General features: G+C 44.6%; 1 protein-coding gene across 2 annotated transcripts; it reads left to right on the forward strand.

Annotated features, from left to right (window-relative positions):
• Nucleotides 1–181: 181 nt before the first annotated feature.
• Nucleotides 182–27767, forward strand: peli1b (pellino E3 ubiquitin protein ligase 1b). Of its 2 annotated transcripts, none has more exons than XM_061838147.1 (7): nucleotides 182–258; nucleotides 15701–16014; nucleotides 21739–21868; nucleotides 23219–23320; nucleotides 24549–24746; nucleotides 24833–25021; nucleotides 26840–27767. In XM_061838147.1, exons 2-7 carry the CDS (start codon nucleotides 15935–15937, stop codon nucleotides 27407–27409), a joined length of 1269 nt encoding a protein of 422 aa, XP_061694131.1. In that variant the 5' UTR covers nucleotides 182–258; nucleotides 15701–15934; the 3' UTR covers nucleotides 27410–27767. The 2 variants fall into 2 exon arrangements, with proteins under 2 accessions (XP_061694131.1, XP_061694130.1); XM_061838146.1 differs by having other exon boundaries at nucleotides 188–599.
• Nucleotides 27768–27984: the final 217 nt, after the last annotated feature.

The raw sequence follows: 27984 nt of genomic DNA on the forward strand, positions 1-27984 counted from the left end.
TATGATTTAATCCCCACGCACTGTACATATCTTTTGACGGTAACATTGCCCCTACCAATTTGGCTGTTAAATAGACACGTTGCTTAGGCAGGCTGCTAATCAGCGAGCAATCCTATCTAGGTTTCTCCACATAGCTGTGACACAATAAGAGTGTGAGAACTCCATTTCCCGTGAGGCACGACGCCGCTCGTCCCCGCCCACTCCGGTTCGTTGGCTGCCTCCCGCCCCGGGGATGCGTGGATGATGCGTGGATGTGGGGTCAGTGTGTATTTACGTTGCGAGGTTCACAACAAAGGAGAGCCTGTCATTCAAACCCGAGCCTCCACTCACACGCAACTGCATCTTTTTCCTCCTAACCGAACCACCTCCAAGCTCCACCTGGAGATTTTTTTTCCCTCTCCCCAGCTTTATTAGTGACGCGACAATTATGACATTTTTACCCCCTTTCTTCTTCTCTTTCTTCTTGTTCTTCTTCACGTGCCGGTGAGCTAGCTTGCTAAATTGGCGGCGGCGGCGGCGGTGCCGGAGCTCAGCCCGGCGGCAGACAGTCAGCTAGCGGCGCCGTCGTCGCTGAGAATAAAGCCGTCATTGAACCCACGGTGAGTCCTTCACACCCTCCCCGCACTCGATTTAGCGCATGTAAGCCGGTTTAGGCTCTTTTCGAGCCCGCTAAACATTCGTTACACTGCCCGAAGGAGAAAGGGCTAGCTTGTTTATAGTGGTGGTCCCAACTGTGAGTTATGACTCTTATGAATATGTATGTGTATGTATGTGTGTGTGTGTGTGTGTGTGGGGGGGGGGGGTGTTTCTTTGTGCTCATTTTGTGCTCCCAATACTAGTAAATTAAATCTATTCCTTCCTTTCTTTATTCCCACTACTTTTCCTCGCCTTTCCAGTGTGCATGGTGCACTGGCGACAACATGACCTGATATGGAAAACAACAAGCAGCAAAAGCAATGCGTGTGTGTGTCTGCTGTTTAAAAAAAGAAAAAGAAAATGATCCCTCAAAAGATTACTAATGCATGGGCTGTCAATCTTGTTTGCATTGCAGGGGTGGGGTGGCAAAAGTAGTCTCGGAATAGTCTACACCTAAGGACAGGTAGAAATAAAAAATGATTTAAAAAAAATCAGGTGAAAAAAAAAAAAAATCATCCAGATCACAGTTCTGAGGTGGTGGGTTTGAGTCCAGTTTCTGGTCGTCCCGTGCAGGAATCGCTGTTCAGTTTCTGGTTTTGGTCATGTCGGGAAATAGGGGAAAATGTTGCTTGTTGTGTTCCAAAGTAAAAAATTGACGTTTGCAAGTGTGTCATTTTGATAATTAATCTGTTTTCATGGAGGACGACAAAAATCTGAAGATAATTAGCGTTTTGGTTTTTTTTTTTACAAATTGTAAGTTGAACAAGTTCAAACTAGTAGCCGATCAGTTTGATTAATGAATATTAGTTGATTAATCGATGAAGTGTTGCACCTTTAGTATAGTTGACGTTTGCAGTAGAAGGTCATTAAATGGTTTGGAATTGACGTGGTGCGATGAACGTATTCCTTGTGCTTTTGTGACGAGCTCCATGGAGGAGATGCGCGGGGTTCATCCCGCAGCGTTGATCGCAGGGCACCTATGGACAAACACTGACATTCATACCTAATATCAGAATCTTCAATAAATAAGACGTGTGATTTTTTTTTTTTTCTTTTTTTTTTTTCCGTTTCCAGGTGGAATTCCGTCTTTTTAAATCGCATTGATTAAAAAAAATATGCATATATTTTCCGTTTGTAAGTGGAATTCCGTTGTTTTAAATTGCATTGATTTAAAAAAATATATACATATATTCTGACCGTAACCCGTGCCAGAATCCACACTCGTTCAATTCCGGTCCGACTTTGGCGAACAAGGTGGAAGATTAGATACGCGTCTGTTGATTGGTCGAATGTGTTCCTCCTGACCAATGAAAACGCTTGTTGTATACGAGGCAGATCACGGGGCCATTTTCGAGCGAACACGACGGCGGTGCTCACTCTCGAGTAAAAGAAATTGATAGATATGTCAATTATCTGTTCTCAATCAATCTATTTTTTTCCATTCAGTCAAATCACTCATCTGATAAATGGCGTACATTTTTGTTTGTTTGGGGTTTTTCTCTGGGTACGTTGGCTTCCTCCCACATTCCCCAAAAAAGGATGTGAACACATTGGCTTCAGTGAATAGTAAAACTGTGTAAAATGTGTGCCTCGATTTGTTTTGTTTTGTTTTTTTTTTTTGCAACCCAAATGATTTGCCCGTCGGCTATCGCGACGTCATCCCCGCGTCCCTCCGGCGTGGCCCATTAGAAAAGATGCGACCGCGAGTTTGGCTGCAGATCGGGATCACGCGCGCTTCCCGGTCGCCTTTTTTTTTTTTTTTTTTTTTGCAGAAGAGTAAACTTCCCATCTGTCGCAAACCTCTGGGCGCTTATTGCGAGGGGAGAATCAGGACATTCTGCGGGCTGCTACGGTGGGAAATAGCAGTCAGGACGATGGGAAAATGTGCGGGCAGAAGCGGAACAGCAAATTTTGTGGCACCTTCAAACAGCATTGGCAGATGTCCTCTTTTCCACAGAGGAGCTTCTTTCTTCATTTTCGTGCTTCCTTTCATATTTCACGTAAGCGGTCGTCGGTATTTATACGTCACTCTCGCGTTGTTTTGCACTGGGTTTGAAATATCCGAATCCCGATTCGGCGATTAAAGCATAAGAAGGAATGTATGTATATTTTTGCAAGGTTACACACATTGGCAGTAAGAGATGTAAAAAAAGATGTAAATGGAAGTAAATTAGTGCCACCAAGATTTGAATTTGAAATGTAAAGCGATCGCATTTTTAATAGTTACAATGGACCCTTCCAATGGCGATCTTAAGCTCCGCCCCCTTAGCCATGTACCACAAACTTCCAAAATGACGATTTGAACAGAACAGGTTTGAATTGGATTCTCTAGCGCGTATTCCAGATGTGTTTTTTTGCCAAATGTGTCACACTTGTCCAAGAGAGTTCTGCAGAGAGGTCTCAACTATTTCACGCAATGTTATGTACACGGAATTATGATTTTGGACGGAGCGGGACGCAATGTCAGAGTTACAGCGAAACGTTGGCGATAGGTGCAAAAAAAGTTTGACGCCTCACAAACTTCATATTGAAATCCAAAAATTGTGGAATCGTACTGCGCATGTAAAGCAGGGTGAGTACTTTTTACTTGGAAGGATCACGAGTAATATCATTATCTTTAAAAGTGACTGGGTGTATTCATTTGACTCGGCTCGTAATGGAGCCCACTGCTCTGTCTTAAAAGTCTGATGTGATAGAAACAGGCAAATGGACATTTCTCTTGCATGACGTGGCGCATTTATGTATGACTAACCCCACTCTTCGGCATAAAAAATGACGCACTTCATTCAGCAGGTCAGTGATACGCTAACAAAGTGAAAGTTGTTCTCCTGCAATGTATAAAGCACTGATAATAGTTAAATCAAACTCTGAGAAGGTACTTCTCCCTCACTTACCTTCAAACAAACACCCCTTTTAACTTGTAACCTAGCAGGATATATTTCATCAGAATTGCACGTTCCCCAAGCGCATCTGAGGACCATTTTCTTCATAACGTTAACTTTTCCAAGCGCCCGCTACTGACAACCAGCATTGCTTGTGGGACAATACGGCGAGAGGGGCGTGGCACAGGGGTCAAGACAATATGATTGGCTACTATTGTACGAGTGATTGACAGGTCAGAAAAGCCCATTCGCTGTCTGAAATTCAACTGGCTCCAATTCGCTGTCCAAAATTCCAGCCAGCCAATCCGGTTACGCTTTCTTAGTATGTGACGTCACGTGACTAAGAAAGCGTAACTGCGATTGGCTGGGTGTTCGGTTCTGACCTGACGTAACCCTGACTGGTGGCACAGACAGTGAATTTTAGACAGCGAATTGTAGCAATTATTGAAAATGTGATCACTTTACATTTCAAATTCAAATCCTGGTGTCACTAATTTACTTCCGTAGAAGTCCCCCAACATGGACGAATTCCATCGTATCTTCAAGCTAAAGTTGTGATCTACATTTTTGACAGGATACCGCGATCATTTCACTTTTTGTGGACGGTAAAGCCACAAAAAAGGTGATTTATATGCTCAAATTGTAACCGTAGAAAAGGGAATAAAAGTAATCAATGTCGACACTGTGATGATCGGGTGAATCCCCCCCGCAGGAGAACAAATTAGTGGCTGATTGGTTATTTGTGTCTTCATTTTGGAGTTCATCCTGTCATGATGATCACACGCGCTAGATTTTGTGTAAATTGTGATTCTGGTCGCAACACGTTAAAATTCTCTCACAATCCAGGTTTTGGGAGTCCCATGAAAGGTGAATCTTTTTTTGTTCGGATGTACTTGTTGGCTGATTCTGTCAAGTTTTTGAGTGTGTCAAAGCTCCCAAAAAGGCAATTTCACGCGTCTTTTATTGCCAGCGCGCCCTGCAGTTCGGCAGAGGACGTTTGACAAAGTACGACGGTAGCGTCTCGATTTCAGCGAAGGAAACTCGAGCTGATGGTGTCAGTGGGGAGCAGGCGGATACTCTGATGTCTTAATGGAGGCTTGAACTTGCGCACACGCACAAAAGCCATCCCAGTTTCAGCGGGATGCTCCGTTCCTGTTGTCTCGGAGCGAATGGATGAAGGTCGAGCTGGAATGTTGAATGCAGTTTACGTGTCCGTCCGTAGAGCGGCTGTGACATTAATCTTCAGTTATGATGGGATACATTCCGCAATTTGAGCTCATTAAAAGCCAGGTTACAAGTCGGCTCTCTTTGGAATTGGGACCGATTCCAGCGTACGGTTGAAACAAGCCCAAAATAAATGTTAGTTTAAAAAAAAATACTTCTGGAATTACAGAAAACTTCCAAAATCGTTTTATTTTTAGTCATCAAAAATAATGTTAGACAGTGGAGGATTTTAATGACAACTATTATAGGTACTCCCTGGTTATGAAATCATAAAATCCACAGCGGTGGGACTAATTAAATTACCTGCGCGGTGGCACAGCTGGAAAGCGTTGGCCTCACAGTTCTGAGGACCTGAGTTCAATCCCACCCCTGCCCGTGTGGAGCTTGCATGTTCTTCCCGTGCCTGCGTGGGTTTTCTCCGGGTGGGCACTCCGGTTTCCTCCCACATCCCAAAAACATGCAACATGAATTGGACACTCTAAATTGCCCCTAGGTGTGATTGTGAGTGTGGTTGTTTGTCCCCATGTGCTCTGCGATTAACTGGCGACCAGTTCAGGGTGTGCCCTGCCTTGCCGGTGACAGCTGGGATAGGCTCAAACACTCCCCGTGACGCTTGTGAGGATAAGCGGAAGAGACACAATTTAAGTCCCATTTTTGGCACTTGAGAGGGAAAAGTACCGTAATTCCCGGCCTACAGAGCTCACCTGGTTATAAGCGTTGCTACACAAGAAGAGTTTAAAGCTAGCGCCACGCTAACGCTAGCGGCGCATCACTGCATAAACCACAGGGTTGAAAGCGCGTGTGGGAAAAAAGTCGCGGCTTGAAGGCTGGAAATTACGGTAATTGTGGGTCCGGTCCAGATGTAAATACGTCAACGTGAGCTGAAATTGGAATGTTTTGACTCATTTTTATGTTTTGACGTCAAACCCAAAGTTGTCATTCTCGGGTTAGCAAGAAGAATAAATCTTTATAGATTTTAATCAATGTTCTAATAATTAAAGCATAATGCATACAGCTTGTAGTTGACTCGAGGGCAGCGTGAACGAACAAATTCTTGCGGTCTGATAGAAATTTTGATGTGATTCAGGTCAGCTGTTTATGAGGGAAAATGTGGCTTAGCAGTGGCGTCACGGACCACGGAACACGTTATGCTGTTGTCATTACACCTCAAGCTATTAGCCAATTCATTAATAAAGCAGAAAGTGATTGATTGATTGGTTTGGATGTCCAAGAGGCAAACGTTTTGTGCTGACGGGCCACATTAGATTTTATTGATTTATTTATTAAACCGGCAGACGGGCTAGACCGTGCGTAGATGAGGTGAAATTATACATTGTGCTTATATTTTGGATAGTATTATCTGCTATTAATCAGTTAGCTAATATTAAAAAAAAAAAACCTATGCATACATTTTTAATGAATCATTTTTCTTAATTATAAAAGCAATAGGATTAAACGTATCGGAACTCTCCTGATCGAAGCTCCAACGACCAAACATTTTGTGAATCTGCACTCATTAATGTTCTTTTTAATTAAAAACAAGAGCATATTGGTAGCAGCTGTCGGGTATTTGTGGGGGTCTGGTAAACAGCCTGAAAGTTAACGGAAGCAGATTACATCTGGTCTCGAAAGTGGGTCAGACGGTGGGCACGTTTTGGTGGCCTGATTTTGACATTAAAGAAATAAATAAAAAAAAATGAAAGGGGAGTTTTTCCACCCTTCGTTTCCTGTAATCTGCAGTGGTGCTTCTAAATTTGACAGCCATTCGGACATATTTAGATATTACAATTCAACGTAGGGCAAAATATGCACAAAACAAATCCAGCGTCACCTTGCACATTGTTACTTGTTCACAAAGATAAATGACACGATTTTGTTGTTTTTATTGTGGGCAGAAAATGTGCGGTTACATAGAAATTGCCTTTTTTTGTCCATAGAAGTCTATATATTTATATTTTGGTTCACGACAGAATCTGCACACATTAAAAAAACACGACCGTAATTTCCGGCATATAGGCCGCGACTTTTTTCACACGCTTTCAACCCTGCGGCTTATGCAGTGATGCGGCTAATTTGTGCATGTTTTCCTAATGCCCGCAAGGGGGCACTTGAGTGAGACCGGTGGAAGTGACTTTTACCGGTCCAGCTCTGTTTAGCACTGCCCTAGCGTGTTACTGCCGTGTCTCAGTGATTTTTACCATTATTATTTTTTTAACCGGCCCTGTTAGCACGGCGCTGGTGCTCGCGTTAGCGTGGCGGCACTAGCATTATACTCTGTATACGGTCTTTCTTCGTAAAGATCTCGTGTTTGAAAGTCTCTTTCAATGTGGGCATTTGCGGCTTTTACATGCCTGCGGCCTACGTATTTACCAAATGGTATTTCCTTTACTAATGTACTGGGTGAGGCTTATAACCAGGTGAGCTCTTTAGGCCGGGAATTACGGTAACTTGAATGTCCAGTAAATCCCTCCTTACATGTTCCAAATTGACACGTTCTCGACTGCGATGGTGTTAAAATGGAAATCCCTCCGTTCGACCTTTGGGTGATTTTCGGGCACGTCGCGTCGTACACCTCAGACAGATTGACTGCAAGTTTGAAACTGAAACTTGTTCAATTAGAATTTGCTAGAAAAAAATTGCAGATGAGCTCTCAGATTTGAGAGAAAAGTGGTCTGAGAAGCCCACCCCAAAAGAGGCGGTCGGAAGGCAGGGAACATTTTCGAGTAGTTTACAGCCTGCTTGGAGAAGGCATTGTTATTGACACACACGACATGTTGACACACGCTGACCCCAATAACAAACACGCACACACGCGCATACACAGAGTTATTATGTCGCAAGACTGCGTGTGAGTTTATTCCGGTAAGTGTTTGTGTGTGCTTGCATTGCTGCTTTGGATCCTGTTGCTGTTTGTTATCATGCGGTCGGGTTGAATCATTGATGAGGCTGGAACAGGAACGTCCGACCTCCCACTCCACGTGTCATCGTGTCCGGCCGCCACCTCCCCCCCGGCCGGACGTCGCACGAGGCCGCCTGCGTGCCTCCGCTTGGATAACTACAGGTGCATCGCAATGAATTGGAATTAGAAAACTTTGTGTATTTCCGTGGTTCGGCTCAAAAACACAAATAGCGTAAACTATGAGTTTATTTTGTTATTATGCATATGTTTTTATGATTGTAGCTTAGTGATAACCAGAACCCATCTCAAAAGCAAACAAACAAACATGGAATGTTGGATTAGAAACTTTCAAAAGAGTTAAATATGGAAATGAGCTCAGAATTGGCCTGGACAGTATTTTGTTGTGTTGAGTGAATCATCATAATTTTTTTTTGTTTTACTTTCGGAATTGCATTGCTGGAATAAATTAACCCGACAATTAAGGGAAGCGGATCGTGAAGTGAAAATTGTCGAGAACCGGTTCCAGAGATTCCATGAAATCGTTCGCTGAATTCACAACAACTTTTTAGAACGATGACGTCATTGCGCACGTGTGGACCGGCTGACATTCGGAGGATTCTAACCCTGTATTAATCGGAACAAAATATTACTCATTTGACAAGTTACAATTTTGGTACCGATTTGAACAAGAATTTGAAAGAATCATGCTAGCTAACGCAAATGATTTTCTTTTGCGGGCCACATGAAATGATGTAGCGGGCCAGATGTGGCCACGAGTGCCTTCAGTTCAGCACCTCTGACTTTGACTATTTGTAAAATATTTCATTGTGGTTCCTCAAATAGTGGCCTGAAAGATGCCTTGCCTGGTTATTATGCGTCAAGTTATCTTCAATAAATAAATGCCTCTACTCTTCTCCTGAAAAAAAATATATATTTCTGGCACATGACTGATTTATTTTTTCCTTTGGGCCAGTTACAAATGAGCCCTTTGAAGTCTGGCTCGCAACATGCAGCCAGACAACTAGGACTCCAGAGTCCTGTTGCCAGAGTCTTCAGGAAGGTCAAGGGTGAACTTGGGGAATCTTGTATTCGCTAGGAGGTGCCTAGTAGAGCTGTCATTTTGTCACGCAGCCTGCGCACAACAACTTCGTGTTGATGAGTCAATTTCATTCTCAGCGGGAACTTGGCGCCAAAGGTTCCGACTGCGTATTTGCTTGTTTAAGCTCAGTTGGGGGTGGGTGGCATCGGTGGTGCCGTCATCTACTGGAGCGGTGGGGGAACCGGTCTGCAGATGCATTTCACATGCTTTTGAAGTGAAATGGGTCTTTTCAAAGAAAGAAAGTCTGAGATCAATTAGACAGGTGTGGTCGGTTTTGGCCCTGCAATACCCGGTGGTCTTGCCTGCGCTCACATGTGTTTTCAACCGCGTTCGCATTCCACACCCTGCTCTTAATGTTCGAGTCCTCCTCCTGACCCGCGTCGCATATTTCGTGCCTGGCTGTTTAGAGCCGACCGGCATTGTTGTGGCAACGCTCGTTCGAAAGTCAGTGAAGTCCGATGGGAGGGGAGTGAAGTCGAGTTTGGAGATAGACAAAGTTCAGTCCGTCTCGTTCGCACAGCAATCAAGCAAAACTGTCACATCACAGGATGTAAGACTTAGCTTAGTTAGCGGAGGTTTCGATAGGAATTGTACATGAAATGAAGATAGTGCCTGTGAAGTACTGTTGGATGAATTTCGGATAGGATGTGAACTGCCGACTACTCTGTAACGATGTTTAGCAGTTGAAGTCAATCAAAAGCTAATCACCTTTTGGCTTTAACAACACTGGTACGACACTGAAAGCGCCAGTCGATCAATAACCATTTCATTGGGAAAATGAGCAGTTAATGTTGACCTGACTTGTTTGTAACAACGCTCCGAAAACACGCAGATACCGTTTCGCTCAGCCTGTCGTCCCGCACCTGCAAAGCACATGTGCGTGTATGTAAAAACAGAAAATATATAAAATATAGGAGTGGTCCTCTCGCGAGCATTGAATGTGAAAGGAGTGTGTCCTGTGTGGGAGTGGGCAGGGAATTGGGACTTCCTGTGTGCATGCTATCACTTTAGCCCATCTGGCTCCGAGCATTTCCTGGGAATGTTTCAGCATCCCCGGGCAAAAGTCTGGGGACTTGCAAACGTACTGTTAAATCAGTTGCTTCCCATTTTTTTAATTTGAGTTTTGAAAGTATGTGTATACCTGTGCTTTTCACGCAGAACCCGGCCGGCAATAGGTGCAGGAGAAGCTAGCGGGTGGTCTTCTAACCCCCACACTGTATGTTAGTAGCTTTAAGACAGAACCTGGTAAAAATTGGTACTACTATCTGTTGTTTGCGTCGCTGTTCTGCGCAACAGGCATCGACACGGAATGGGTGTTGAAAGCAAGACAGTGGTTTCCCAGCTTTGACACTACGTAGTATCAGATGGCGGAGAGTCGGGTGGAGGTCATGTAGTGCTGACAAATCGAGGTCTGAAACAATTCATCAAATAAATGAACTCCAGTCACAGCAAAATCTCTGCCTTAACTCTTTGCAGTGATCATTTTTCACACGGACTGATGTTACTACAGACTCGTGCGACACTTTGTGTAAAAGTGACTCGGTACAAAAACGAGATTGTCCAAAGTTTAAGATCGTTTCACACTTAAAAAAAATTAAATAAATAAAGTGCAATTTGCCTACCAAAAAAGCAGAACTAACCAACGTACCACAGTAGGACGTATACGATCTTCAAAACAATGAGCTAATTTAATACAGCCGACTGCCGCCATTAAGAGCCCGTTGTGAGGGCAAATATAGACACCGCCGCCAGTCCTCTTTCAATCGCTTTATTGAACAAACGCTCCTATCCGAGTTCCACTAGTCCACGATGGCAGCCCACCATATGCACTTTCTTATTCTGTATCCCCCCCCCCCCAAACGGCAGCTCACATTTCGGGATGCGCCAGCGCCTGTCCAGCATTGATAAAAGCAGTCTTATCTGTCTTGCCGCTGTGATTCTCGCTACATTAATTTCCCGCGTCGTGGCAACGGTGGCCGTTTTCCGCCGTCCTCGGGTCTCCTCTCAGACTTTTATTGTCGCCGTGTCTGGAAACCATTAGCGAGACGTTTCCCTTTTTCGTTCAGAATTTTGACATCCTTCGTCGGAAGAAGTGAGGCGGCCCGCTTAGCTCCACGTGCGCTTTGTTTTCGGTCGAAGTTAATTTCTTGAACGAAAACAAAACCTGAGCTCCAACAATGAGGGATTTGTCCCAAACGCTCGGTCGTCTTGGAATTATTGGATCCCGTTGTCAAGGAATTCAACACTTCCTTATTATGCCAAGAAGGAAACACGACTGTCTGGAACTATTGTTTTATTTGCCCCACTGAGCGCAAATGATCAGACCATAAATTTCCTAATCTAATCGCCAAAAAAAAAAAAAAAAGCGTCTTGATTTGGTAAGCCGTGCTCGTAGCTTTTCCTTGAAGGCTCCTCAAGGCTTTAAAAGACTTAAGCGGCTTTCCAGAACAGGACACGGGCCAAGGAGGGTGCACGGAATTCCACGCTCGGACAAAAGAAGTTATTGTTAGGCCAATTTAATGAAGTGGATCGGTTGACCGGTACCACTTAGCGGCTCCTTGTTGTTTAAAAAAATAAACAAAAAAACAAAACGATTGTACAAGCAGCTCTCTTTTGAAAGTGCAAGTTCTATACAGAGCACGCAAGTTGAAACCGCTCAATAGCCTCACCAGGTAGAGATTATTCATGACATCATCATACTTAATTTGATTAAATTGAACTTTGACCCACATGCTTGACATCTGTTTCAATACTACTTAACTGTATTCCAATCCTACTTATAGTGCAGGTTCTTTCCTCCAATGAGTCGCGTGTTCCTCTGTCTCGTGTGGGGGGGACATCTCAGCGGGCATGTTTTCACGCGCAGTCGAGCCGACTCTTTGTTCTTGCATGAAAGCGTGAAAATCGTACATGTGAAGGTCATGCATGAGTTCCTGCTGCTGTTGCGCGTCAAAGCGCGCAAAAGGTGCTCATCGGGACGTCAAGGGAATCGTAAAAGCCGCAAAATGGCTGAAAGCCTTTTCGGCGTTTGAGGACGTGCTGAACGTCGCAAATGACCTTCAAGATCAGACAAAGATCAGAGACTACAGCTGGTTTGTCACGTTCACCCACTGTTGCTATCTTGCAAATAATCGTACCGACGCATCTCGTCTAAAAAAAACACCAAAGTAGACTAAATGTTATCAGTAAAAGCACTTGTATATTTTTATCCGCTGGATTTGAATCTCTGAATTGCAAAAACATTTTTATCTAGTATAGTAGTATAGAAAACAAGATTTATAAGTCAAAAAATTCAAAAAGCAACACTACCGTAATTTTCTGCCTATATGCCGCAACATTTTTCACACGCTTTCAACCCTGAGGCCTGTGCGGTGATGCGGCTAATTTGTGCATTTTTTTTTCTAACTGTCGTAAGGGGGCACTCGAGCGGAAAAGGTAAGAGTGAGACCGGTGGAATATACGTGCCGAGGAAGTAACTTTTACCGGTCCGGCCCTGTTAGCCCTGCGCTAGCGTGTTACTGCCACGTTTCGGTGATTTTAACCGGTACGTTTTTATTTTTATCTGGGCCTGTTAGCGCTGTGTTTCTGTTTTTACCAGTATGTTTTTTTTTTTTTTTAACTGGCCTTGTTAGCACGGCGGCGCTAGGGTTAAACTTCTCTTGTTTGAATGTCTGACTTCCTGAAACATTTTTTTTTATATATAGTATAGTACTATAGAAAACAACATTTCTAAAACAAAAAATTCAACAAGCATTGATCTTGATCGGAAAGTGTATTTACTGTAATTTCCGGCCTATAAGCCGCGACTTTTTTCACACACTTTCAACCCTTATGTGGTGATGCGGCTAATTTGTGCATTTTTTTTCTAACTGCCATAAGGGGGCACTTGAGCGGAAAAGGTAAGAGTATACGTGCCGAGGAAGTAACTATTACCGGTCTGGCCCTGTTAGCGCTGCGCTAGTGTGTTACTGCCGTGTCTTAGTGATTTTTACCAGTATGTTTTTTTTAACCTCAGTCAGCACTAGCGTTAGCGCTACAGTTAGCATTAGCGCAGCGGCGCTAGCGTTAAACTCTCTGTGTGTGGTGTTTCAATGTGGGCACTTGCGGCTTTTACACGGCTGTGGTGTATGTATGTACCAAATGGTATTTCCTTTACAAATGTAGTGGGTGAGGCTTATAACCAGGTGTGCTCTGTAGGCCGGGAATTACGGGAGTTAGAATGATATACATACTTTCAACAGGGAAGCTAAACTCCATGCTAAAATATGCTAAGGAAGTTAGCATTAGTTCACATAGGATTTGCACTGGTATTCCATTCCATTTGGAAGGTGAAAATATGAAAATTGTTTAAATCGGGTAAAAACAGGGGGCAAAAGTACATCACAATATATGCTTAGGTAGAAGTATATATTATTATATACTATTATATAATTATGGTAGTTTCATTCATGAAAATCAACGGGTTATTTGATGAGAGAATTTTTCTTTTTTTAATTAATGAATATACCGGAACATTGTACGAGTGGTGAGCACATCCGCTTCACGGTTCTGAGGTCGCGTGTTCGAATCCCGGGCCGCGGCCCTCGTGTGTGGAGTTTGCATTTTCTTCCTGTTCTTGTGGGTGCCCCCCCCCCCCATGTAGTTTGACTTTCTACTACATTTCAAAAGCACATGTAAGCGTCATTGAAGTCAAAATTGTCCTAACTCTCAATTGTGCATAGGGTAGGTATGAATCTGAGTGCGAGTGCTTGCTTTAAGCGGCAGTAAAACAGGCCAAAATGCAAAGGGCAAGAAGTTAGGCAGGACAAGAGACTAATTCCTTACCAGCTGTGCTTGACCTCATTTCAAATTCAGTGCATCAATTCCTTTTATTTATTTTTTTTTGTATGGGTTGATCACTATTAATATTCATAGTAAGTATTGTTTATTTTGGGTGTGTGGGTGCGATCGGGTTGCGCTACCAGATTCGGGGTGGGCGCGTCGGTAAATATTGCTGCATCTGTGCCGGATTGCCAAAAATAGTTGCGCATAAATCTAGCCGACGCTCATTTGTGCTGGCATTATTATGAACAATTTTATGCTATTCAAACTGCAGTCTGTACTTATCCTTGCGTTGTATAAACAATTGAAGGATGGCGAGTGGGCTTCGTTTTCGTTGACCTTGCATTTCTCATTTTTGCGGTTGTCGGGTCGTGCGAGTTTCCCTTTCACTCCGGAGATAAGATTAAAAATAGTCAATAAAATACATATAATAAGCTCAGACTAGAGCGACGTCCACGTCGGCCAAGCGTCGGCGGGTGTCAAGCGGCTTTTGCGGCCGTCATCCGCGAGCCGACCTCGCTTCTCTCGGCCTTCTCTTTTGTTGGCCCGCTGCGTGTGTGTGTTTGTGCGTGGGTTTGTGTGTGCGTGTGTCACTAAGCAGCGAGCTGCGTGTCACGGGGAGGTCAAGGGTGTGTGCGCACACAAGCGCAATTGTATAATTACCACGCTATTTTTGCAGATTCTCGTCATCATCGGAGTTTTGAAGTCAGAAATTATTTTATGTTGAAAAAAAAATAGTTGTCTTTTACAGATACAGTAAGTGTTAAAAAAATCTTCAGGTTGGAAGGTCCAATGTTGTTTTTGTAGTTTTGAAAAAAAAAAAAAATCATTCTAATTAATTTGAAAATAGTTTGACCTGTGGCAAAAGAAAAATATTAAATGTACATTTAAAAGTGCTAATAAACGTGACTGAGGTTTAAAATATTTTACTGAAGAAAATTGTGACAACTATTTTTAAGGGATAGACTTAAAACGTATTAACAAATGGAAAAAAATAAAAATACACCTATTTTAATGAATGAAAAAATGAATTACATAGAAGGATGTACGAATTAAAAAAAATCATTTTCATGGTAAAAAAAAATGAACTTGAAATTGATCTAATCATATAAACCAATGCAGAAAATTTGATTTTTTTTTTTCAATTCTTGCATTAAAAAGACACCTTTTTTTGTGATTTAGAAGTGCAATCCCTTTTGACAGTGAAAGTGAAAATCAATTTTAAATAACCACAAAAATGGATTGCATCAAAAAACATTGGAGGCAAGAAATCAGCACTTTAGCTGCATTCAAATTGTACGGGGGAGGGGAAGTCAGTCCACACTCCAAACCAAACTAAACTTTCCACTTCCTGTGGGGGGGGGGGGGGACGTTTTTTGTGTCTCATCTTGCGATGCGGCAAAATGTCGCGTTTTGCGGATGAAGATTGTTTGAAGTAAACGGCCCTGAACCCCAGGGTGATTCTTCACCTCCCTCGCCCGCCACATCACGTGCGATCGATCCGTTTTTAGTTGACTGGTGTTGCCAAGCGCCAGACAACTGCAGCGTTCACACGCTGGAATAAGATTCGGTCGCACCCCTCCGCTTTGGGATGCATGCAGGGGTCTCATAAGTCATCATTTGGAATTTTCCCATTGTGGGACGAAAGCGGACTTATTCTAGTCGTATGTTTTGGCTGAATTTGAGCTATTTTGAGGCCTTCCTTTTTTCCACATTTTCCTTGGGAACAAAAAAAACAACAAAAAAAAAAAAAACAACAACTATGAATTAGTTAATTTCTTGAATGGTGAACTCGGTTCAAAATTTTGAATTATGGAAGAGATTAATGGCATTTCCATTCATATCGAGGGGGAAAGATTGACGCAAATGTTCGGCGTACTGTACCTGGTTACGGAACAAATTGAGCTTGTAAGTCAAGGTGCCATCGAAATTACAGTATGAAGATGTAATTGGACCCCGGCGGAGGTTTGTGAAAACCTTGTTTGCGCCCCGGCGAGCCGCTCAGGAAACCACACGGACACCTGCACTGTGTCACCGTCGGGGAAGGAGGGCGTCACTTCTCGTTTCTGAGGAGCCCCTTCCAAACAAGCCGGCCTCAGGGTGACCATTTTTTCGCTAACGTCGCTTCTTCCCTTGCAGGCCAAGACTGACGGACGCCCGAAGCATGCGAGGGTGGAGCTGAGGCTCAGCTGACCCTTTCCCGTCCTCCTCCTCCTCTTCCTCCTCTCCCACCCCCGGCGTTCCACTTAACGCAACTCCCTGTCCCGCTTCCTCCTTCCCCCTGTCTGCCTCGCGAACAATCCCCCCCACGACCCTCCCCCACCCCGCCCCCCACCGCGGCGCAGCGGGACGCCCATCCATCAGCCGAGCCCCATGTACTCCCCCGAGCAGGAGAACATCTGCACCACTTCCATCAAAGTGCCAGTCAAGTATGGAGAGCTCATTGTGCTCGGGTAAGCAGCGCCCGTTGACATAAACGCGCTACGGTGAAATTCGGTTTACCCGGACCTCCGGGGGTCTGCGAGTCGTCCCGCAGGAATCGAGAAAACTCTTCTGGAGCGGTCGAATTTTATTTGTGGTTGATCAGAAGCGCTTTTAAAAGGCGGCAGTTGTGAGGTGACTTCTGTTTTGTCACGTGTTTGATACTAGTGGGTTTATCCCCAGTTAGTTATAAGAGGGTGTGCACACATTTGCAAGCACTTTTTTTTTTTTTTTTAAATCTGCTTTCAAAAGGTTTTGAAAAGCACGGCAATAAAATGAATGACTATCCCCGACCTTATCTTTGGCCCAATTAAAAGCTCAGATATGACTGATGTATCATAACATAAACAACAGGAACACAAGTTGTATTATCTGAAGAATAAAGTGATTTTTTTTGTTTTGGGAATTGCACATATTTTTAGGTGTAGTAATGCAATTAATTGTTGGACACATGCATAACTTAAAGTTACATATTTTTGGGAATGACACATATTATTAGGTGTAATAAAGCAATTAATTGTTGGACACATGCTTAACATAAAGTTACATATTTTTGGGAATGACACATTTTTAGGTATAATTATGCAATTAATTGTTGGACACATACATAACTTATTACTAGCTTTATTGTGCAAAATTAGCATTTTTCTTTTCATCATGTCTTGAAAAATTACAGTAAAATAAAATCATAAGATTGCAACTATTTTTCCCTTCATAACAGGAATTTGTTCCCACAACAATTTTTTTTCCCCCCCAAAAAATGGGCAACTTTTCAATTCAAATGGCATTTAGGCGTCAACGTGGTGCTTGATCATGACGGTTCCTCGGAAAAATGTATTTGCTGTATTGGCTCTTTGAACCCAAAAAAAGCCCTTGGATAACTTTTTTTTTTTTTTTTTACACACTTCTATCATATCACATTTACAATTATTGGATAATATTAGTGGTGTAATGCATCACCGTTCGGGGCTAGTCAGGCATATTCCTAAACGTCCCTGACATAATTGAACGCTGAGTTGTTTCAACCATGTGACAACATGTTGCGGTCCAAAGAGGAGAAAAGGCAGCAGCCATTGTCATTAGCGGCTGTTTGTTTCTACGCTGCACAGGAAGTCGGCGCAGATGGAACTCGTCTTTCGGGAGCCTCGGAGTGAAGCCGCCCAGACGACGGCGTGTCAGGAAGCGTTTCTTGTTTTCGTTTGTTTGGCCGAGAACACGTCCAGCGGGGTTGAAAAACGTTCCCGAGTAACCACGCTCGGTGTTTGGGGAGGCGTAACCATGGCAAGAACCGTCGCCATGGCGACAGGGGGGCAGGGTCACCCGACGGGGACGGCGCCGAGCTCGGCGGCCGGTTCGAGCCCGCGTTCCCCGCGGGGAGCCGTGGTGCTCGCAAACGGGATCCAAACAATAGCTGTGAAGTCGAAGGTTAACAACGTCCCCGTATGGAAAGCTTTAAAAGTGTGCATACAGGCTATAAAGACGTATTACAAGATTTTTGTGTGTTTTATTGCAACTTATTAAATGTTGCCGTGCCATACTGCGTCCATATGCCCTGGTGAAAACCCCAAATTCTTTTCAGTTAAGCGGCGGTTATGGTCTAGTTAGTTTTTAATGTTTCAAAGCCACATTCTATCTACACTGTACAGTAGTCTCTGTGACCCTGAATGTGTGGGAAAATAATCGCTTCAAGACAGATTTTTTTTGCAGGGATTTTTTTTTTTAGTTATTTGGTTGATCTGATTAGCATACTGAGGTGGTGCAGCTGGAAAGTGTTGGCCTCACAGTTCTGAGGTACCGGGTTCAACCCTGGACCCGCCTCCGTGGAGTTTGCATGTTCTCCCCGTGCCTGCATGGGTTTTCTCCGTGTGGGGACTCCGGTTTCCTCCCACATCCCTAAAATATGCAACATTCGTTGGATTCTCTAAATTGCCCGTAGGTGTGATTATGAGTGCGACTGTTGTCTGTCTCCGTGTGCCCTGCGATTGGCTGGCAACCAGTTCAGGGTGTGCCCCGCCTCCTGCCCGTTGACAGCTGGGATAGGCTCCGGCACTTCCGCGACCCTCGTGAGGATAAGCGGCTAAGACAATGGATGGATGGATGATCACTGTATTGTGTATGCCTTAAGGTATATTGCTTCTGGTGGCGATTATTTATTTTTGGGCGAATCATCAAAAACGCCTACCGTGCTACATGTTATGACAAAAACTGATTTTTTTTCATCTGTCTCGTATCGGTGGCGCAAATTTGGTAGCAAACGGGCAAATTTCCAAGGACGCGTTCGTATTCCAGCATCCCTTGAAGATGACCGTAAAATGGAAATGACGGTCAAATAGCCACTTCAGAACTCAATTGGTAGGCTTCCCGATGTCTTTTTTTTTGGGACTCTGGCCCGAAAAAGAACGATAAATATGATAATCTTTTCTCTACCTGATTGTGTGAACTCTGTTTTGAAAGAGTGCAAGAACGCAGGGGGAGGAGAAAGGGGGGGGGGAGACGACATTAGCATATACATGAAAGTGTAGATGCAATTACTATGCTAATATAAAGTCACACATATGTAGCACAGCGCGGTCCCCAGACGCCACACTTATTTTTGACGCCGCGCACGTCAACACTTCCCTTCTTGGTGTGTTCATGTGGTTCTCGTTTTAGACTTGATGTTAAGTGCATGCTTGTTTTATCTCCATGCGGGTAGCAGACTTGTGCAGTTGACCTCTTTACATATCCCAATAACGTTCCCACAGAAATGTACGACAGTGGTCCAATCGGCGAATGAGTGTACTAAAGCACAACGTGTAAGTGAATCAAATATACTAGTCACAAAAAGATCGGTGGAAAGGAAATGAGAAATTTAGGAACTGTAAATACCGTAATTTCAGGACTATTAGCTGCGACTTTTTTCACACGCTTTCAGCCCTGCGGCTAATTTGTGCATTTTTTCTAATGACCACAATGGGGTACTCGAGCAGTAAAGATAACAGTGAGACCTGTGGAATATATGTGCCGAGAAAGTGACTTTTACCGGAATGTTTTTTTTTTTTTTTTTTTACTAGCCCTGTTAGCGCTGTGCTTGCGTGTTGCTGCTGAGTTACTGCCGCATGTCAGTGATTTTTACTGGTATGTTTTTTTTTTTTTTTTTTTAAACCGGCCCTGTTAGCGCTGTGCTAGCGTTGGCGCTGTGCTAGTGTGTTCCTGCTGTATCACTGCCATATCTCAATGATTTTTACCTTTACGTTTTTTTTAACTGGCCCTGTTACCGCTGTGCTAGCTGGTTGCTGCTGTGTATTACTGTCGCGTCACAGTGATTTTTACTGGTATTTTTCTTTAACCGGCCCTGTTAGCGCTGTGCTAGCGTGTTGCTGCTGTGTTACAGCCGCGTCACAGCCACTCTTTGGAAAGAAAAGCTAAGGGATATTATTAAAACTTTGAAAACTCTTTCTGTTTACCGTCTTTGTAAATATCTGCACATGCGCCTTTTAATCAGGTGTGGCTTGTGTATGTACAAAATGCTTTTTCTTTTAAAAATGTGCGCTCAATAGTCCTTAAATTACTGTTACGATGCTGTACTTTCAGTAATTTACTAAATGGGACAAAAAGTCAGACACGCAAATACAAAATTTGAAGCTGCTGTAAGCCACAACTCACACCCTGTCGCTCACAGCGTAACCTAGACAACCTGAATCCTAGCTGGGGAAAAAAACCCAAAAGTTTCTTTGAAAGCCTGCATCTGAAATTTTGGGTCCAATCGTCTCCGTGTCTTTAATTCTGATTTTTTTCTTTCTGTAGCACACGAAACTGTGACTGTGACGACCCTTTTAAAAACGTCCGCCTGACCTAGAACCAAAAAAAGCATTTGGTGGTTTTAAAAAAAAAAAAAACAGCAAAGCAAAGTGGAAAAGCTTTGAGAGGTTAAAGAAGAGCAGCCAGCCGCCTTTTACTGCTTTTTCCGTAGAGGAAAATTTCCACGGTCATCGGCGCGACAACACGGGTCTCGACGGGCAACGCTTGAGTCAGCCGTGAGACCAACCAATCGACGTGGACATGCGTGTTGTTAAATAACATACATGTTGCAACGTAGGACGTTTGCAACGCCGGGATGAGGAGGCTAGCGGACGTAAAGGAAGCGCGGCGTGTAGCTGTTGGCACGCACGGAGGTGCGCGTTGCGTGCTGGCGATGACGCGGACGAGGGTGCGGCGAAGGTTTTTCCCCCACTTCCAGCTGAGCTCGTGGACTTGAGTCAAAAGAAACCTCAGAGAAGCTGTTTAAAGGGAGGATCCAGTCATTTGAGCGCACATGCTTCAAAAGTTTTTTTTTTTTTTTTCTTTCCCCCTGAGTGTGCGGTTCTTTAGATGATGTAAAGGCGAGGGGAAAAAAAATGGCAAATAACAAAAGGCCGCTTTCATTATAGGCACACCTACGTGCGGCTCGGTGGACGCAGCGGGTGGCTTGTTCGAGGAAAGTCAGCGTTTTGACTTCCTCCGGTGGACGTTTTGGACGCAAAATGCCAAACGCTTCGCTGTTGACGTGGATTCGCCACGAATAACCCTAACCCTGCGTTACCGTTTGTGGGGGGGGCGTTTCAGAACCCACCGCCTGTTGGTGAAAATCTGTACTAAACAGTTTTTAAAAATAATAATTACCCTCCACCCGAATCACGAAGCACTTCTTGGCTGTTTGTCGAGCTCCACACATGACGCCGTTTCAGCGCTGCCATTACGTGACATTGCAAACTAACCCAGTATCAAGAAAAAAAAAAAAAAATCGCCATTTACACAACAATCTGAATAGTTTTCTTTCCACTGTCTTCCTGTTAATGATTATTGTGAAGGGTACCAAACATTTTTCATTTTTATATTGATTATTTGAGTCTAAAGGTCTTGCATTGGGAGTATTGCTATTTCAGTAGATGGATGACCCATAATTTAATTCGTTGAATGTGGAAAAAGGCAGCACGGTGGATCAGCTGGTAAAGCGTTGGCCTCACAGCTCTGAGGACTGGGGTTTGAGTCCTGTGTGGGTTCTCTGGTTTCCTCCCACATCCCAAAAACATCCAACATAAATTGGACACTCTAAATTCCCCCTGGGTGTGATTCCGAATGTGATTGGTTGTCTGTCTCTATGTGCCCGGTGATTGACTGGCAACCAGTTCAGGGTGTGCGCTGCCTTGCCGGTGACAGCTGGGATAGGCTCCCAACGCAACTCTTGTGAGGACAAGCGGCTAAGAAAATGGATAAATTACCTGTATTGTTGGGGCTGCTGATATTTGCATTTGTTGTTTGAAATACAAGAGACACAATTTAAGACTGAGTGTGATTGGTTGTCTGTATCTATGTGCCCTGTGATTGGCTGGCAACCAGTTTAGGGTGTACCCCGCCTCCTGCCCGTTGACAGCTTGGATAGGCTACAGCGCTCCCCGCGACCCTCGTGAGGATAAGCGGCGAAGAGGATGGATGGATGGATGGAAGAGGAACATGCAATCAAATATGTCATTATTATTGATTGTTTTTGTCCAAGTTTTGTGACGTTAAAACTGCTGTTTGTGTCGCATTCTATCGGCTGAGTGCAGAAAAGATAAGCGTACGCACGTGACTCACAAGGAAGGAACGGAAGCACTTTCTTTTTTCCTCTCTCTCTCTCTGCATTTACGATCAAGCTAACATAATGTCCCATTGTGTTGTTGTTTGTGTACGTGCAGGTACAATGGCTCTTTGCCCAACGGCGACCGAGGCCGACGCAAAAGCCGCTTCGCGCTCTGCAGACGACCGAAAGCCAACGGAGTCAAACCCAGCACGGTTCACGTCGCCTGCTCTCCGCAGGCCGCCAAGGTGACACGCGATCGTCTTTTGCGCAACCTTTTCGTGGTTGCGGTTTCTCGTGGCGTACGCCCGCACCCGCGTCGGACCGGGTGCTGTTCCTATGATTTTTGTCACGTGAGCGGCTCGAGGTATTAGAAACAAATCTCAGTATGATACTACACAAAAAAAAACTGTGTACACAAGTATACTCGTATCATTTGGGACAAATACATCCGTTAACATCACAAAAACTCTTCTGTTTTTCTTTTTTCACGTGCAAAATGTCTTTCAAAAGTTAAATAAGCTTGTTCTGTCTTCACGTTTACGGTGGTTAACTTATTCCAACATTTTTTTAAAGTAATTTGAAATATTCACTCTTGAAAAGAAATTCTCTTCAAAAACGATATGCGTTTTTGTCTTAATATTAACGGGGGATTAGATTCTTTTTCCATATGTTAAAAAAAAAAATCTTTAAAAATTTAGAATAAGAAAGTGAGCTGTGATCAGCTCCAGCGCTCCTGCATCCCTCGTGAGGATAAGCGCCTTGGAAAATGGATGGTTTAATGCTAACTGCATTTAACTTCATTTTTCTCTTTTAAGATTGATTGAAAGGACGAGCGAAGATGTTTTCGTGTTGATTTTAAGTGTTCAGCCACATTTTGTAATGTTGACCTTGGCCACTTGGGGGCTATTTTCACCCAAACACATAGACAAAAAACGAATAGTTTCACAGCTGACTCTGTAAGCTGCAGTAATATTCCTCATTTGCTCATCAAAATTGAACCCTTTAAGTATTTCTATTGTCTGTCTACATGTTTGCTTCACCATTTCAGTTCAGAAATCCTTTTTTTTTTTTTTGTTGTATTTCTAAAAACGTGCAAGTCAAGACATCAGTCGCCAGTGAATTAGTGTAACCATGCCGACAGGTTACTTATTTCCAGTCATTCCTGTGGGTAAAACATTCTAAATCCAACGAAACGGGCCGTGCAAGACGGTTTTTATAAGCTTTGCCCCCCCCCCGCCGCCGAGTACGTCCGTGTGTGTCCGAGGCCGAGTGCAAGTTTACTTAAGGTGAGACGATAGCGGAACACTGGGAAATGTTAAGAAGATCCCAAAGTCTCGTAAACGGCTCATCTGGAGCAATTGCGGCGTTTTCCCCAGCATGCGATTGCTGAACCGGCACGAGAAGCCAGCGTTTGAGGTCACCTCACTTGTCTGGAAGGGCCTTCGTGTTGCGGGTGGTCCCGAGATCTTTTGGCTTCACTGTCGACGCCGGAGAGTGACGACGTGAACTCTCTCCACCTCCCTTTTGTCTTGGGACCCTCGCTGCTTGTTTGTGGACGAGGTCTTCAACGCGTGTTGTCTTCCGCCCCCTTTCAGGCCATCAGCAACAAAGACCAGCACAGCATCTCGTACACGCTGTCCAGAGCCCAGACGGTGGTGGTGGAGTACACGCAGGACAGCAATGTAGACATGTTCCAGGTACCGCACACACGCACACCGGTGAAAATCCATAATTAAGACCCATGCGAAAAGATGTGTACTATCCTGTAATTGCCACAAAACGGCACCAGAGGAGTTTTTTTTATTATTATTAGACCTAGCTATGGTCGACCTACCGTAATTCCGGCCTGGTTATAAACCTCATGCAGTACATTTGTAAAGCAAATATCATTTGGTACATTCATACGCCACAGCGGGCACGGTGGATCAGCTGCTAAAGTGTTGGGCTTACAGTTCTGAAGACCCGGGTTCGATCCCGCCCCCCCCGTGTGGAGTTTGCGTGTTCTCCCCGTGCCTGCCTGGGTTTTCTCCAGGCACGCCAGGTTCCCCCCACATCCCGAAAACATGCAACATTAATCGGAGCCTCTAAACTGCCCCTGGGTGTGATTGTGAGTTCGACTGTTGTCTGTCTCCACGTGCCCTGCGATTGGGTGGCGACCACTTCAGGCTGTACCCAGTCTCCTCCCCGTTGACAGCTGGGATAGGCTCCAGCACTCCCCGCGACCCTTGTGAGGATAAGCGGTTAAGAAAATGAATTGATGGATGGATGAAATAGAAGGCACACATTGAAACAACGCTGGTAAAAATCACTGAGACACGGTCTAACAGCGCTAACACAGCCGGACCGGTAAAAGTCACTTCCTTGGCATGTATATTCCGCCGGTCTCACTCATGGTTATTATGGGCTGTAGTGACTGTAAAATGTTGACTCGACATTCTGACCGCGTTGTTGTTTTCAGTTTTTAGTCATTTCCTGGTTTGACCCGAATACGCCCCGGCTAAACGTCTTAACGAGCAGAAATGACATCAAAAACAAAGATGAAGGCCTCTCTGGTTTCTTTCTCTTTCTTTCTTTCTCTTGCTTGCGTGGCCCAGAAGAAGGGGGGGGAAAAAAAATAGGTCAAGCGTTTTCTCCGCCAGAGCGGCGCATGCAAGTTTAATTCCAAAACGTGTTTAATAGTCACCGCGATGTCAGAGGTTAAGATGCAGGGCGGCCGACGGGAGAGCAAAGAATTAAAGACAAGCTGCGGGCGGGCGGATGGGAACTTTTTTTGTCGGAACGATTGTCATGAAGGCCAACTTTTTGTAAAGATCTGTCAAGTGAACGCAAAAAGTTCGAAAAGTCGCGGCTTATAGGCCGGAAATTACGGTACATTTTTTTTGGCCCCAAAAGGTGACATTCTGGTCCCCGGTCCGTTTTTCCCAGGTGGGCCGTTCTACGGAGAGCCCAATCGACTTCGTGGTGACGGACACGGTGGCGGGCAGCCAGAGCAACGGTGACACGCAAACGGTCCAGAGCACCATTTCGCGCTTCGCCTGCCGCATCACGTGCCAGCGCACGCCGCCTTACACCGCCCGCATTTTTGCGGCCGGCTTCGACTCCTCCAAGAACATCTTCCTCGGGGTGAGGAGCCGCCGCCACCGCCGCCGTCCGCAAACCCAAAGCCGGGGAACGACGCTGGAACGCGTGCTTTGTCGTTTTTCGTTCAGGAGAAAGCGGCTAAGTGGAAGACGGCCGACGGGCAGATGGACGGGCTGACCACCAACGGCGTGCTGGTGATGCACCCCCGCCACGGCTTCAGCCAGGACTCCAGGCCCGGCGTGTGGCGCGAGATCTCCGTGTGCGGCAACGTCTTCACCCTGCGAGAGACGCGCTCGGCGCAGCAGCGGGGGAAGATGGTGAGTAAGTTTAAAAAAAAAAAAAAAAAAAAAAACACTAAAGCTTCCTAAACTAAATCTTATAACCTGAGTGAATGCTATTAGCATTTAGCTAGCATATTAGCATCCCTTCAACTTTGTCATGGAGGTGAAAAACCACTGATCTTAAAAAAAAAGAAAAGAAAAGAAAAGAAAAGACTGGATAGCGCACACACATCAAGGGGTATTTCGATTGGTTGAAGCCAGTTGGCCGCCATCTCGGTCCTCCCAAAACAAGTGGAGGACACGGTTTACAGGTCGGATTATGGCAGGGTTTTTCCTCAAAGTTTGGCATGTGGAATTAAAACTGGTCGTGTGAGGTTGACATTTTTTCAGTTCTGGTAACATGAAGGATTTTTAATTCGATTAAAAAAGGCGACGTGCAAAGGAAAGGCATAGAACACCGTGACTAGCAAGAAACCTTGCATATTACCCAAGACCCGAGTTCCGTGACGTGAACTTTTCCCAAAATACGCTGTGAAGCACTATCGTCATAACAGAGCAAAAAATTAAGCATTTTTTGTCATAAAAACATTAAATTTGAAGTCATTCAGTTGGATATATTTTTGGAAATAAGGACTCGCTAAACGCATTGTTCATTCGTTGTCTCTGCGACGTCCTATTTCAGACAGAAAATTTCAACTTCTTTTCTCTCATTTGAAAATCAAATTCAATTTCCAGAGTTCTGTATTATGAAATTCAGCAAAAATTTCGCAGAAAATGTGTTTTCTTGCTGATCCACTGATCAAGTTTGGGAAAATATTGACATCGCTTTTAGGCGAAAAACCGTCGGCCTATAAAAGGTGAAGCAGAGAGTGAACACTGAACAATAACAACTGTAAACAAAACTTTGTTCAAGTGAATTAAGATCATCAGAAAATTAAAAAACCCTTTACAAAAAAAAAATTAACAGTGTCAAAGTAAATCTTGCTAACTTACCTGTGGAATGTTTTCTCACAGCCACGAAACTGGCGATTAACGCACAGGTCGGCATGTTTGTTTTGGGAGTATCAAGATGGCGGATGGCGACTTTCGTTTTGGTGGCCAACAACCCATCCAGTCAGTGGGTGAAAACCGCTTTAGTATTAAGTCATCAGGGATAGGAAGTGACGTGTCGAGCCATGCTAAGAACTTGTTGAGGTTCGAAGCAACACTGCCCCCTGGTGTGCGTTCAACAATATTACACTAGCAGTTAGCGCTTTGCCAAATACGATCGAAAACCGTAAAGACACAAAAACATAACATTTAATGCCACTTTGGTTTTATACGGGTATGCTGAAACTGGTAATCCTTATTGGCAGAACAAAAATGGTGATTGAACACTGAAATACATTTCTAGTCACACAATTTACACGTATTGCCCTTCAATCTTTGCGGTCACGAGCGCATAAATAATGTAAACGACTCATTAATCACCATTATACTCTTGTATTAACTTGCTTGTGTTCCCACTTTCATAAAAAAAAAAAAGTTCATATCTCAGAAATAACTGCATTTATTTTGAAGACACTTGTGTAAGTTTTCATGGAAATGGGAGGGGGGGGGGGAGTCCTGTCCATCTAAAAGTATCATTTACATCTTCAGAAAACAACATTTTGCATACATAACCGTAAAGTAATTCAAAGGTTGAAAAACGTCTCAATGGAATTATCAACATTTGAAGGATAAGAACTGGCAACAGTTGAAAAAAATCAGGCCTTTAAAATGAATACATTTTTTCAAGAAGGAAAATTGCGGCGGGTACTGACGTACTCGATGTCACGGCGGGAATAAAAACGCATCTGCCTTGCGGTGGCGCAGGTGGAGGCGGAGTCTCAGGAGCTGGTGGACGGCTCCCTGATCGACCTGTGCGGCGCCACCCTGCTGTGGCGCACGGCCGAGGGGCTGTCGCGGACGCCCACCCTCAAGCACCTGGAGGCCCTGCGGCAGGAGATCAACGCGGCGCGGCCGCAGTGCCCCGTGGGCTTCAACACGCTGGCCTTCCCCTCCATGCGGCGCAAGGACACGCCGGACGAGAAGCAGCCGTGGGCGTACCTGCGCTGCGGCCACGTGCACGGCTACCACGACTGGGGCAACCGCTGCGAGGAGCGCGACGGGCGCCAGCGCGAGTGCCCCATGTGCCGCGCCAAGGGGCCCTACGTGCCCCTGTGGCTGGGCTGCGAGGCCGGCTTCTACGTGGACGCCGCGCCCCCCACCCACGCCTTCGGCCCCTGCGGCCACGTCTGCTCGGAGAAGACGGCGGCCTTCTGGAGTCAGATCCCGCTGCCGCACGGCACGCACACCTTTCACGCCGCCTGCCCCTTCTGCGCCCGCCAGCTGAGCGGCGAGCGCGGCTTCGTCAGACTCATCTTCCAAGGGCCCCTGGACTAGAGGACGCCTTTTCTTTTTCTTCTTCTTTTTTTAAGGTGAGGGACTTTTAAGTGACCTTTTGGACGATTCCTTTTAATGACGAAAGATTTCTATATTTTCCAAAACTGCTGGAGAGACTTTGTGATTGTGATGACGACGACGACGACGAGAGTATTTATCCCGAACCAAAAGCGGCAGTACGGCTTATTGTTCTCGTACAAAAGGGGTGCCCCCCCCCCCCAAAAAAAAAAAAAAAATGACTCACTCTTCGGCTTCTTCCCTAAAATTTGGCATTTGGGGATTTTAGGAGAAGTGTATCGGGTACTCGTAAAGGCTGCCGTTACCACCAACTGATAAGTAAAAACAAAACAACGACGACGACGACATTAAGTCCTCCTCCTCAGTATTTTGCGCTACACTGCAGCAGTTTCACACATTGCGAATCATCGTACAAATTTTATGAACTAAAAATGTTTTTATTGTTACTGGCAAACTTCATTTGGCTTGAAAACTTTTGAACGCACACGTTGAACTCGTCAGTCTTTCAGTACAGCGGTGCCTTGACATACAAGTTTGACATCTACCTAACTTATCAC

Source organism: Syngnathoides biaculeatus, chromosome 12 (genome assembly GCF_019802595.1).
Source record: "Syngnathoides biaculeatus isolate LvHL_M chromosome 12, ASM1980259v1, whole genome shotgun sequence".
In the NCBI taxonomy this organism is placed as follows: Eukaryota; Metazoa; Chordata; class Actinopteri; order Syngnathiformes; family Syngnathidae; genus Syngnathoides; species Syngnathoides biaculeatus.